This window comes from Amphiprion ocellaris, chromosome 16 (genome assembly GCF_022539595.1).
Source record: "Amphiprion ocellaris isolate individual 3 ecotype Okinawa chromosome 16, ASM2253959v1, whole genome shotgun sequence".
NCBI classification, from domain to species: domain Eukaryota; kingdom Metazoa; phylum Chordata; class Actinopteri; family Pomacentridae; genus Amphiprion; species Amphiprion ocellaris.
Genome location: NC_072781.1, coordinates 2,798,957 through 2,813,725, shown reverse-complemented (window position 1 = coordinate 2,813,725; position 14,769 = coordinate 2,798,957). Strand labels below are relative to the sequence as shown.

Genomic DNA, 14,769 nt, shown 5'->3' with positions numbered 1-14,769 from the left:
GTGAGGCTGATTAAACATTTTAAAGTGTGAAGAAAATCTTATTTTTCCAAGTTGTAGCATAAAAACACCAAAACTAAAGTCTGTGAGACATGGAGCTCCATTGTTGCCTTAAAAACTATTAAAACCATCCAGTATATATATAACCATCTACTAATATAGTGTAATGACAGCCTTCTCTGTTTAAGTGCAGTCATGTAAAGTAATATTTGACAGCAAGCTCAAATATTTTAGAGACCAAAAACAGGAAGTCTGCATTTAAAAGAGAAACTATGTGATGGACAAATGGTCATTTTTGAGCCTGTAAAGAAAACTTGAAACACACATGGCTTATAAATATGCAGGAAATGTTCAATTTGAATTGTTTGGAGTAATTTAAGTGCTTATTGGACCTCTAGTGTTGAAGAAATGCTTTGATAATTTTAATTTAGGAACACAAAAGCTTTGATTTCACTTAGATTCAATATAATATATATTATAATAATTAGTAAAAAAAATATATATATATATTTTATAAATAAATATATTTTTGTTTGCAGTTCAGCCAGTTTTAGCTTTTGGTGAATCAACCATTGACCTTAAAGTTACTCTTAAAAATATTATAGTTGCAAAAGTTTATCCTTAAACTTATAACACTCTATAATATCATAGTGTCTTAACCTTATAATAATAACAGTCAAGTACATTTGTAACATTAATCTAATTTGTCTAAAGTGATTTGTCTTGGAGTAGCAACCAAGTGAAGCCATAAACACAAACATGTCTGCAAGCCGATGCACTGATTACACAGAAATATATTCAAATACGTATTAAGAAACGTTTAAGTGTGCACAAACCCATTATCTCTAGTAAACATTAAAAACATCCACGTCACATCACTGCAGAGGGCTTCACGTGTCCTAGTTACCTGGACACACACACGGAGTTCAAACAGTCAGGTGAGGATCGAGGATTTACAGAAGGCAGCGGGGGCATCGTCATCGCCACGGCAACCAGCAACACAATGATACAAGCAGGTATTATGTCATTAAATAAATCTGTCGTCCGCGGCCTCGGGGCTGTTTCTGCAACCACAGGAATTCTGGGGGTTTACTGAGTAAAAAACAAACTGGCACGGCTCTGAAGTTGAGAAGATCTCGACAAAGGGAGGATTTTACAACCAGGTTTATTGTTTGAGAATAAATGAACTTCATCGTCTGCTATCACAGTGTATACATGTCACAACACAAGAGTGTAAATGCTTCACATGCCCTTTGGGGAGGAGACGGCGGAGGTAGTCGAGTGGAGTTTGGAGCAGATCCTATGAAACAAACCTTCATAACTGAGTTTACATGAACTGCAATATTCCAACTAAAAACACCAAAACATGAATGAAACTTCACCTGTTCAGATATCTGGAGAAAACATGCATGAAGCACCCATCAAATATAGAATTTTATTTGCTTTCTCAATGAGAATTTCAGATTTGCCTTCATTTAAAGCCTCTAAAACCTAGTTTGAAGGACTTGTCAGGAACATTAAAGCTTCTAAGACATAATTTATGATTTGACATTCAGAGTAAGGAGACTGTGGGTATTGTCTAGTCAGATCTGACTGATGGCAGCCTGGCAACTTAAGCAAGCAACCCAACCATCATATTCAGAAGCCTATTGTGAAATGTCCGATTTATGCAACCACTTACTCCTGTCCTGCCCACTTCCATCCAACAGAGAAAACACAAACAAACAGAGATAAATGATGAAATAATGAAAACAGACTAGACAAGACTACCTCAGTAAACAGACTTTCAGACTATTCTATCGCATTATGAGGCGAAACAGCAGAAATTTAAAGGCAATTTGTGTCAAATGTTCCCAACAGGTTCTCAATAAAGAGCTTCTATATTTCTGTCATATTGTACCCGAGGCACAGCAGTGTTATAGTGAATGTTATACAGCTGATATAATAGTGTAAATGTGTAAATGTGTAGTATGTTGTCAAAATAATCAAACCAATCAACCATCTCTGGGTTTGTTGGAGACATTTAGGATAATCTGAGTGCACAAGTGAACAGAATCTGCCTCTGATACTTATATATTTATATATAGAAATGTTGCATATTACACTTTAAAGCGGGCTTAGGAGGCATTTAATTATAAACCAAACAACACTAAAACAACTATTAAAATGTTGACTATGGGTAAAAGCCTCTAGAAAACGACAAAACAACCTCCAAACAGCAACCTAAACTATGAAAATGGCAAGTTTAGCGAAGAATTTTGTTAAATAAGGCATCTCTGCTTGTTTTTTTCAATGAATTCGAAAATTCAAAGACAGTTTCCTGCGTGCAAACGTTCCCTAACATTTCATCGGTTGCCATTTTGCAGGGGCACCATCACTGCATCCTGGGCTAAGTAGCACCCAAGATGATTTGGATTGGCTTAAAAAACAGAAACAAGAGCGTATTTTTACCCTAAAGCAGAATGAAATGAGGTGCAGTCAGACCATCCTCCAGCACTGCAGAGATCTTTGTTCTGTCCTGATTAAAGGTCAAAGAATCGGCATCAGTACAATTCATTTTTAGGAAATGAATACGTGCACTAAGTGGCGCAGTAATGCATCCAACAGTATGGATGTTTTAAAGTCAATGAAAAATGTCAATCTCATGGTAGCACAAATGGAAACCAAATTATGATTCATCGTCTGGAAACCATGAACATCTGATTCTCAAAGTGACCGAGCAGCTAAGAAACCAGGTAATCAGCTTAGTAGAAATACTGTCTTCAGTAGGATAATTGCAGTTCATGTAAAACTTCTGAAGTGCTTCTCTGCATGCAGATTTTTGTTCCAATAAGTTGAATTTTAGTCGGTAGATTTCCAACTGGAACATGGATGTTTCCTCCTCAGCTAAGGATACAGAGCACTTTAGAACAGAAATCACCAACCTTACACAGATTTAACACAGTTTTTGGCAATATAATGATGATAACTGTCCAGAAAATAAAAAGGTGTCCTCACAAAATTAGCAACTAATATTCAATTCTTTCACGTAACCTGGACTAATTTCAGCAGAGAAAATCCACCACTTTAAAGTTATTTTAATAAAGATATTGTGTGATGGGAGTCGATCAGGCACAGAGAAGGATTCATCTTCAACTTTCTGTCAACGGCTACAGTTTGGCAAAATACAGCTGAGTCCATTTAGAAGAACTGTGGTGTCATCTGAACACGACTGAAGAGGTTACAACCCCCTTTTTCTTTACCAAACAAGAACACGATGTCCCTTAAAACGTGCGATACTGAAGAATGTACAGCAGAGCAACAAGAGCAGATTTACAGAGCAGGAAATCAGAGCATGACGTAAACCAATCAGAGGAATTTACAGCCATTAAGATCCATTATTTATCACGTTAATAGACATAACATCACTGCAGCACAGTTGGCATCATAGATACTAAATAGGGAACAATCACAACACGTCAAGCAGAACATACTAGTACACGTGTTTAGATCTACAGCTGGACTGTCTGCTAACAAAAAGATTCAGATTTATGAAGCCGTGATGAATGTAAACATTTGTCTTAAGATTGGCACAACATGTGATGCTGGTCTGGTGCTTTTCCAACACTGTGGGTCTCACTTTTAAAGAAACAGTTTAAGAAATATGCTGTTTCTGTTCTTCTGAGTGAAATGAGAGGTTGTAATGTAACTGAATTAGTTTAATCCAAACAAACACGTGAAAATGTAGATTTTTTTTGGGATACCATCACATTTAAGTTAGGTTTCTATACCAAAAAAATCACTATATATAGATGTTGTTGCCTTTCTCCCCTTGTTTCCAGTCTTTATGCTAAGCTAACTTGCTAATGATTGTATTATATGTAGAATGTAGCACCAATCGAATGCACTTTTTACCCAAAAAATGTCAAACTATTCCTTTAAAAGCAGGAAGGACAGCATGTGGTCACGGCAAAGAAATAACAGCAAAATAAACATTATTATTAATAACGGAGAATAGTTTTTTCCTAATAATCTGGTTACTTTAGCAATTCCAAATTTAAATGTCTTATTTTTCTACATTGTTTCATGCTTGTTTATACAAAATGCAAAAGGCAGAACACAAAAAAATACCCAATTCTAATTAAAAAAAAAAAAAAGCAAACAATTTAAAGATGGACTGTGTTGTAATTTCAAAAAAAATACAAAAAAAAATACAAAAACTATACATAAAAGCACCTTGAAGAGAGATTTAAAAGTGTAGTTTTCTTCACTACAGATTATTTGTACATAAAAAGGAAGGAAAGTCTACATTTGATTTAATTTTTCTGGATTTTTCTTCCTCTTTCCCCACAGTGTCGACACCATCTCCATGACATGTTGGACCCAAACATCAGTCCTCCTGTGTGCTTTTATTCTCGTCGTTAGAGCAAGATTCCTAAACAAAGTATAAAGTTGGAGCAGTTTGGTGTAAAAAACAGAATTATATGGAAGTAGACAAACCTGAACTGTGAGAAGAAATAAATCCAACAGCTTCCACTCTGTCCAGCAAAGTAGAGAGCAGTAAAAATAAACAATACAGTACCAATCCGTTCCCATCACCAACCAGGCACAAAACACGACTTATGGAGAACACAGTCAACCTGAAACGGTGATGGCGCACGTTTACGTGAACGACACGGCTACGTTTTCCTGCCAAAACCAGACACGATGTCCAACACAAATCTGACGAGTGAGCAGCTGGGACGCCTGAATGACGGAGAATCTTCTGGGCAACACGAAGCAATCTTTAAAATCTAGTCCCACGACATCAATCCTCGCCTCCGTTTTCACATTTTCTCGAGGACAAATGCCTTTATTTGTGCTAAGACTCTTAGTTTTAATGTAAAATTTACATATATTTTCTCTAAAATGTAAGTTGTGAATGCTGTATGGACAAAACCAACATCCTACATTTACAGTCAGTATATTCACCGTGATTTTTTCCCACCAAAAGGAACTGCTCAGGCTCAACTTATCGTCAAACAAAACAGAAAAATCTCTCTATCAGCATTAAGACTAAGGGTAAACAGAAACTTTAAACAGTGACCCTGAGTTGGCCATTCAGAGCATTGAAACCTTCAAGAAGCTGCACGTAGAAGTGAAACAAGCCAACAGACAACACACTATCTTCACTGTTTATCACATATTCACGTATTGTGCATGTTGTAAACTTCTACGTGCAGCAGCTTGAGTTTAAACCCACATTTGAAGAGGCCAGAGCAACTGTTCCAGGATCAGTCAGGCAGCTGGATTGTGTGTTTGTGAGTGTGTCTGAGTGTGAGATGTGGAGGAGGGAGTCTGATGCATCAACCAATTGGTCTGTTAAACCACAGCGATGCCTCCCGCTCCCCTTTTCCTTCTGTTTTCTGGTGCCCCAGGTGAGGCACGGCCCCGGGGCTTCACCTGTCGGCTCCTCGAGGATGATCTCAGGTGAGGTCGTCACGTCCTCAGCTTCAGGATGACCGTCGCCAGGATGAGGAAGAAAGTGTTCCAGCCCAGAGTGACGATGAAGCCTCGCCACACCATCATCTGAGACAGACCCCAGCCTGGGGGGAGATTCACACTTAGGATTCACATACAGACAACCAGAAATGGACAAAATCAAGCCCTCGAGGAGAAACGTGTTCAAAGCAGTGATAAATTTACATCTGACTGTAGTTTTATAATGTCTTAAGTTAGTCTTGCAAACCACAGAATCCATTATTAAAACAGAGAGACTGACTTTGACCCTCGTGTCGTCCTGCGGGTCAAAGTTGACACGTTTTAAAGTTTGAAAATGTGGGGAAAAAAATATTTCCAAAGTGAAACTTCGGATGTCCACATTTTCAACATTTTTGGAAAATCTTTGAACATTTTTTGGTGGAAAAAATAAATGTTAAAAATGTTTCTTAAGAACATTCACATAAAAATCAACCAAAATCCAGCAAGTTTTGCTGGATTTTGGGACACTTATTCGACAGACTGGAGTGATGTTCATGGAGTGCTGCAGGACATTTTTACCTTTTGGAATAAAAACAGTTTTTAGATGTTTACCACAGGAATGGAGAAAAAAAAGGATAAATATCTATAGATTGTTTTGTTGGTGGCAAGTAAGAAATCTATAACTAAGAAATGGTTATCGCAGGATATTAAGGATATAACACTGGATATTTACAAAATGGAAGTGATGACAGCGTTTAGAAATCAAAAACATGACTGGTTTGTAGCATGTTGAGGGCTTGAAAAGCTCCAGAACATCAACAGAGTGGACCTTGAGTTGAGTTTCTTTACTCTAGCTGCAGTTTTTTTTTCTCGTTGTGTTGAAGTTATATCGGATCCAAACGTGCAGCGGAACTTGAACGCAACATTTCCCAGTGAATCCAATTAACAAATGAGGCAGGATGAGGGATGAAGCTGCAGCTGCCAAGCTAGGAAAAAAAGCTCCAGTTAATCCCCCAAACTGAATCCTGACACTTCGGACTTCTCGTCTTCCATGCTGATGTTTTCTAACCGGAAATGACTGCCGTGACTTCCTGCGTATCGTGTAACACGGAGCGAGCTGTCGTCAGGCGTTATTGTTCGGAGGTGCTGAGGTCAAGACAAGTAGAAGAGACCGGGAGATGGAGTGAAACCGCTACACCTTTCATTCCAGGAGGATGAGTTACACAGGATCCACGGCTGATTAATGATTCAGCCATCGGGCCTCGTGGCGTACGACCATCTGAGCCGACTCTCGCACACGCCGCCTCCACGCCGGGTGATGTACAGGAGCTGGGGATGTTATGAAACTGTAAATGAGTGCTGTGCAACGTGCAGCTTACCTCTGTACATGATACAGCGAAGAGCTTCAGAGGCGTAGGTCTGAGGAAGAGCCAGGCTGAGGTAGCGGAGAGGATAGGGGATACACTCCACCGGCCAGATGATACCTGAAAGACAGGACGGACGGAGAGGACACGCTGTGACCTGCTGCTGAAACACACTTTGCTCCTGGATTCTGATAACAAGCAGCCGTTAGTCTCTCCTGCAGAAAGCAGCAACAATATAATAACACAATAGAAAGTTCAAAGTTTGCTCGCTGACCAGCTGAGAAAATAATCTCATGTTGCGGTTCATTTAGTAGCTGCTTTCAGTCACATCACATGGGATTCATCAGCACATGGAGTTAGCCCAGTTTCTATTGAATTACAGAGGTCAATTTCACTTTTGTCTGAGTGCTACAAGGTGTTGCAGCTTTAAGCTGAAAGGAAAAACATGCAATATGATTGAAAGCCCCAAAACAGAACGGCTACTAAATGCACCTCCAAGTTTTTAAGCCATAAGATTCATCTCACTGAGTCCGCCTGTTCTGTAGCACACAACATACCGAAACCAGCATAAAAATAAGTCGTTAGAGTGTTTAGAATTAGAAAAAATGAGCTGGAGTTCAGTTTGTTGAGATTATTTAATACCTGCAGCACAGGAGAGCAGCGGGATCCGTATGAGAACCTCCAAAGACTAAGAGCTTATAAGTTGCAGCAACTTATAATTCCACAATTCTACAATTTCGTTGGTGGTTCCAGCTGTTGAGGACTTTTTCCTCTGAGTTTATTAATCCTCATGTTGTCCTGCGGGTCAAAATTGACCCGTTTTAAAGTTTGAAAATGTGGGAAAGAAAATCTGCTTTCACAGTGAAACTTCTGATGTCCACATTTTCAACTTTTTTGGGAAATCTTTGAACATTTGCTGGTGGAAAAAAAAATGTTAAAAATGTTTCTTAAGAACATTCACAAAAAAAATCAACCAAAATCCAGTGAATTTCCCTGGATTTTGGTTGATTTTTTTGTGAATGTTCTTAAAGAAAACATTAGAAGTTTTACTGATATATATGGAATCACTTTAGATATTTTTAGGATTTTTTTGGAAGATTTTTACTCATTTTTTGGAAAATATTTACAAGAATTTTCTTGCCAAATTTGGTGGATTTTTAAAAATAAAAATTTTAAGGGAAGATTTTAAGGAATTATTGGAATTTTCTTCCTGAAGGTTTTGCAAATTTTCAGAAATTTGGGAAATTTTTTGGCAGAATTTTTGGATTTTTCTCAGACAAAGAAACAATATTTTTTGGTGCCTGTAAATGAGGACAACAGGAGGGTTAAACATCTACAGCTGGATCCATATGAGTGTCTCTAAAGAGGCAGTAGCTTCATCAGTTACTTAAAATTCTGAATTATTAGCAACATGGAGACGGGATTGATTAAAATCTAACATCACAGAGTCAGAGTTTAGCAGCTGATGTTGCGTAGCGACTGTCCTCCATCACAGCTGTCAGGATATCTATTACTCATATTTTATGTCTTTTAAAGTAGTAAGTAGATTATGATCACATATGGGGAGAATTTTCAGTGTTTAGGGAATCATAAATAAAGTGGGTTGTTAGTTATTTGGACAGGTTGATGAGCTGCTCTTTTGTTTATTACTGCATTAATGTGCATTGTTACATATCTCATGTCTGAAAAGGGATTAACTGTGCTGTAGTCAAGTCTAGTCTGTTATTACATGGCACGTTTAATACAAGAGCTGCACAGTGGCTTGGTGGTTAGCACTGTCACCTTGCAGCTAGATGATCTCCGGTTCATGCTGCAGCCTTCCTGGAATCTTTCTGCATGGAGTTTCCATGTTCTCCCAGTGCATGCATGGGTTTTCTCCAGGTTCTTCCCACCATGCTGAGGTTAACTGGTGATTCTAAATTGTCCGTAGGTGTGAATGTGAGTGTGATTGTTTGTCTCTATGTGTAGCCCTGTGATAGACTGTTACCTGTCCAGGTGTCTCCTGCCTTCACCCTCAGTCAGCTGGGATAGACTCCAGCCCCACTAATGAGGATTAAGGGGTGCATAGATGATGGATGGATAGATTTAATACAACAACAGTTGCACCAAAGGGCTTTAAACTAAAAAAAGATTAAGATGGACATTAAAAAAATTAACCTAACAAGTTTAAACTTTAGGTTTAAGACCCTGTAGTGGTATTTGTGATGTGATTTTACTGGAGTAGTTTACATATTAAGGACTAAAACCCTACAAAAAATCTGGAAAATACTACTTTACCTGGCATATAATAAGGCTGAGACCCTACAGTGTTATTAATTATGGAGAATAACTCTATCTATCTATCTATCTATCTATCTATAGTCAGTCTATCTATAGTCTATTCATCCATCTATCATCCATCCATCCAGTCAGTCTATCTATAGTCTATCTACAGTCAGTCTATCCATCCATCCATCCATCCATCCATCCATCCATGCTAGTAGTAATGAGTGTCTATTGCTTAGCGTTTCTAGTTTTCTGCTGATCATAACCAAAGACTCCCAGCTGCAGCTCATCCAGTTTCCTGATAATGTTTAGATGGAGCTTGTGTTGTATTTCCATATGACATCCATGCATACACTCGGGCTTTTCCAGTGTTTTGGGCCACAAACACTAAAAATGAACAAACACCAGGACTACCCACATGGCAGTGACTATGAGGACATGAACTTCTTCTCTTAGTTTAGCTCAAGTGTTACAGAAAGTCCTCGACCCACGAGTCCTCCTGAAGCCTCTAAACTTCTGATGTTCTAAACAAATATTCTTCTTCACTGCCTACACACCCAGTTCACAGCATCTAAGAGTCTTTAATCAGCTTTCTGCTTCACTAAAGCTCCAGTAATCGGACTCCTACTGCGCCTTTTAAGACAGTCAACACTCACGCACATCTTCCTTTTAAAGTCCAGGTGAATAAGTGTGTGCTCACCACTGAGGATGAGGTTGGGGTAGAAGATGCCCAGGGCGGCCTGGTTGGCGTTCTGCTCGTCGTCGATGGCGGACGAGATGACGAGGCCGAAAGAGATGCCGGTGACGCCCTGCAGCACGATCAGGATTATGACCAGAACCAAGGAGCCTTCGTTAGGCATCTGCAGGAAAATATAAAGAAAGAGCAGCAGTGAGAAAGGATGACAAGATGGACAGACTTTAAAGGGAGTAAAATTCAACAGTCATTATTTTTGCAGACACAAATATAAACGACCACAAATTCAGAACATAAAGTATTGCTCCCATCTGTTTAGATATATTATTTCCAATGGGTGAGAAAGTTGAATTTTGAATATAAAATAGCACAATCTGTACTTTTGCAACCTCATTTTTCAAATTTACATCAGTCTACGGTTTAATACATTCATCTTTTCTCATAAAATAATGTAAATCTGCATCCACCGAAGAGTAAATATGGTGTTTTATGAACATTAATATTACAAGACAGTGGTAAAGTCACAAGAGTGATCAATGGCCTGTTTACACGGAAACTAGAAACTACTTCAGATACCACCTGAATACACAGAAAAAGAAAGAAGCCAAAACTCGCCTGCATATTTCAAATTAATGCAGAAAGCGAATTCTCAGATGGAATTCTTAACAGGGAAGCACATTGATTTCGCACATTAAACTCTGTTTGCAGGTCTCTGAGATTGCGAAAGAAGAAAGTTATGACTCCAAAACTGTGAAGTGAAGTCGACATTGGTTGGTTTTAAAGACAACTTTAAAAATGCTAAGAAAATGAATGTGTGTAATTTGAAAAAAAAAAAAAAAACGAGTTTGAGACGGTTCCTCATCTCTGCTGGATGGCTATTAGCATAATACATCTAAATCTCTGACTCAGGGGTGGCAAACTCATTTTAGTTCAGGTTTCACATTCGGCCCTATTTGAGCTCCAGTGACCAGTAAAATCACAGCATAATAACAGATAAATAACCACAACTCCAAATGCTTAATTTGTTTTAGTGCAAAAAAGTACATTCTGAAAATGTTCACATTTAAGGAATCATCTTTTTACAAAACATCATGAACAATCTGAAATTCATGAAGAAAAATAAGTTCAATTTCAACAACATTCAGCCTCAGTTTATCATTTCCACATTACAACTTCCAGATCACAGAGTGTCTACAAAGGAACACAACATTTAGTCATCTGGAACTGAACCAGAGAGGATTTTACTTTATGATCAAAATGACAAAACACAGACAAAAAACAACAAAAACAAGACAAAATATTACAAAAACGAGACACAAAGCAATAAAAAAAATGGACAAACGACACAAACCAGACAAAAAACATTGAATAAAGTGAAACACAAAATGACAGAAATGAGACAAAGAACGCCAGCGAGACAAAAAGGAAACACGAAACGACAAAATGAGAAACAAATGACAAAAACATGAGACAAACCACAAATGTCAGACAAAAAAAAAGAGAAAAAACAAAAATGAGACAAAATATTACAAAAATGAGAAACAAAATGACAAAAGAACAATGAACAATCTAGTATTTTACTTTATGATCAAAACAACTTGTCATGGTCTAGAAATTATTTTAAATTTATAGTTTTACTAATTTACAATCTGCAGTTAATGTCTTCTCTGGAATTTTTACACTTTGAGGGCTGGATTGGACCCTCTGGAGGGCTGCTTTTGGCCCACGTACCTCATGTTGGACACCCCTGTTCTACATCAAACTGCTGGTGGTTAGAAGGTTTGACTACAAAGAATATATGAAGTGAATCTGTGAACCCTGCTCTGAAGCATACGGACATTGATGTGACTGACACCGAATGCTGTATTAAAGAAATGCAGCTCTTTGCAGCTGTTAGCATCTCATTATTCTGCTGTGTAGAACAGTCTGACTACACCTCATTATCTTTCTGCTACAGAGGAGGAAAAAAACTCCAGCTTGTTTGTATTTGTTTGAACTAAACACATTTGTCTTTTGGCACCGCTAAGCCCAGGATGCAGCAACGGTGCCCCAAACAGGAAAATCTGCACACAGTGAGACGAACAATGTCATTAAAATGTCTAAACCACCAATAAAGCCTAACTGATTCATGGCACAATCTAATATTTTTTGCAAAACTTGACATTCTCAGCATACATTTTGCTGCACTGTGGTTCCGGCCGTCGTTTCCAATAGCAACTTAATGCAAAATGATGAGTCAGACCAGCATCTAATAAGCTCAAAATATGTGAAATTGAATGTTTTAAGTACTACCAGTGTTTAGGAGTCAATAAAAAAAATCTTTTAAACACATATTCTGTTTAATAGTACAATCACATGCACCATTAAGGAGTTTAAAGATCATTTTTTGAGGTAATTCATGACTTTATTGGACAGAGAGGGTCAAGAGAGACAAGAAATGTGGAGAAAGAAGGTGGAAAATGGTCCAGTTAGTCAGAAACCAAACTGTGGATTCACCATTTAAGGCATTTATTCTTGTGTAACCTTAACCACTCGGCTACAGTGTTATCCCATTACAGGCTATTTAAAACTCTAATGATATTCTTTAGTCACAAAAAATAAGTATTGTGATAATGAGGAAAATAGTTGGAAATAGTTCATTTAATATTTACATAAGAAGCTCTGAGGCCTTAAATAGTGCTGCAGAAGGGAGCAAAGCTCTCCTTCATGTGTGATTAGATCTGAAAATATGATCGAAAGAGACCTGCAAACACCCAAAAACACCCCAAGAAATAGAAAGATTAAAAAAAACAGCAGAGCAAAAAAATCTGTTCAAAATCACATAAAAACAAAGAAACGCTGCAAGTCTCTGTTCAGAAGATTCAAGGTGAGAACTCCACTACAACGCCTGTGTGTGTGTGTGTGTGTGTGTGTGTGTGTGTGTGTGTGTGTGTGTGTGTGTGTGTGTGTGTGTGTGTGTGTGTGTGTGTGCTGCTGCTCGGTGTGTTAAGACACTATCCGTCGCCCCTGACGACGTGCAAAAATAGACGTGCACTGAGAGGCCACATGACCGCCCGGTTGCCACAGCAATCAAGGCCTGTTGTCGTGGCGATCCCGCAGTGATCCCTGGATACGGGCAACGCGGGAAGTGATTTATGGAGTGGTGGTCTCTTTGGACTTCAGCGCCTTAATTAACACGCACACACGCACACACACACACACACACACACACACACACACACACACACACACACACACACACACACACACACACACACACGCATGCACACACACACACACACGCATGCACACACACAGACACACACACAGACATAAAAGCGTGTGGCAGCATCGACTCTTCTCCCTGCTCTGATTCCCTTCTGATAATCGATAGAAAACGTGTTAAATCTGACCTCTGCACCACATTTCCTCTCCACCGCATCATATTTTACAGCAGAAAAATGAACGACACATTCTGATCCCGGACATTAAAGGTCAATAAAAGCTGTTTGGTGGCAGCAGTGGAGCGTTTTTAACATAATTACGGCTCCAATCCGCAGCAGGTGAAGTCAGACTTGTGATGATGTTGTAAAAATGCTAATGAGCGGGGCTAAAAAGCCTGCTGGCTTGGTCAAACATTAACCTTGAACATGTCAGAACTGCTGCCTGTCCAACTCTCCACAAACCAGACCATAATAATCAGCGAGATCAGAGGTGTCCAACATGAGGCCCACGGGCCAAAAGCGGTCCTCCAGAGGGTCCAATCTGGCCCTCAAAGTGTAAGAATTACAGAGAAGACATTAACTGCAGATGGTAAATTAGTAAAACTATAAACTTAAAATCATTTCTAGACCATGACAAGTTGTTTTGATCATAAAGCAAAATACTAGATTGTTGTGTCGTTTTGTGTCTCATTTTGTAATATTTTGTCTTGTTTTTGTGTTTTTTGTTTGACTTTTGTTGTTTCTTTCATTTTTTTTTGTCTTTTTGTGTTTCCTTTTTGTTTTGTTTGTTTCGTTTATCCATTTTTTTGTCATTTTGTAACTTTTTTGTCAAATTTTTTGTCTTTTGGTTTTGTTTCGTGTCATTTCTTTTTTGTGATTTTGTGTCTCATTTTTTTCAGTTTTTGTCATTTGTCTCATGTTTTTGTTGTTATGTTTCTCGTATTTGTCGTTTTGTTTCCTTTTTGTCTCACTTGTGTTTCTTGTCTTATTTTTGTTATTTTGTGTTTGCTGTATTATAGTTTTGTGTATCGTTTTTGTCATTTTGTTTCACACTTTTGTCATTTTTTGTCTCTGTCCATTTTTTGTCACTTTAACTTTTTTGGCCAATTTTTTGTTTTGTTTCATGTCGTTTGTGTCATTTTTTGTCGTTTTGTGTCTTGCTTTTGTCATTTTGTGTCTCATTTTTGTAATATTTTGTCTTGTTTTTGTTGTTTTTTGTCTGACTTTTGTGGTTTTTCTCGTGTTTTTGTCATTTTGTTTCTCATTTTTGTCGTTTTGGGTTTCCTTTTTGTCTCGCTTGTTTTTTGTCTTATTTTTGTAATTTTGTGTTTCGCTTCATTCATAGTTTTTTGGCCCATTCTGTTGTTTTGAGTCTCTTTTTTGTCTCGCTTGCATCGTTTGTTCATTTTTTGTCATTTTGCATCTCGTTTTTGTCATATTTTGTCTTGTTTTTTGTCTTTTGTCTGACTTTTGTCGTTTTGTTTCTCGTTTTTGTTGTGTTGTGTTTCCTTTTTGTCTCATCTGCGTCGTTCATCTCATTTTTTGTTTTGTTTCTCGCTTTTGTCATTCGTGTCTAATTTTTGTACTTTTTTGTCTTGTTTTTTGTCATTTGTCTTGTATTTTTATCGTTTTGTGTTTCCTTTTTGTCTCGCTTGTTTTTGTCTTATTTTTGTCATTCTGTGTTTCGCTTTATTCATAGTTTTTTGTTGTTATTGTCATTTTGTGTCTTTTTTTGTCTTGCTTGCATCGTTTGTTCATTTTTTTGTCATTTTGCGTCCGTTTGTGTCATATTTTGTCTTTTTTTTAT

At 37.9% G+C, this 14,769-nt stretch overlaps 1 protein-coding gene across 4 annotated transcripts in view; it reads right to left on the bottom strand.

Annotated features, from left to right (window-relative positions):
* Positions 1-1,145: 1,145 nt before the first annotated feature.
* Positions 1,146-14,769, bottom strand: part of abch1 (ATP-binding cassette, sub-family H, member 1) — a 45,780-nt gene continuing 32,156 nt past the window's right edge. For all 4 annotated transcript variants that reach the window (XM_055018755.1, XM_055018753.1, XM_055018754.1 and 1 more), the window contains exons 18-20: positions 9,766-9,925; positions 6,816-6,920; positions 1,146-5,561 (exon numbers count right to left, since the gene is read on the bottom strand). In XM_055018755.1, the coding sequence (XP_054874730.1) occupies positions 5,455-5,561; positions 6,816-6,920; positions 9,766-9,925 (372 nt within the window). In that variant the 3' untranslated portion in view covers positions 1,146-5,454. The remainder of the gene's footprint in view (positions 5,562-6,815; positions 6,921-9,765; positions 9,926-14,769) is intronic.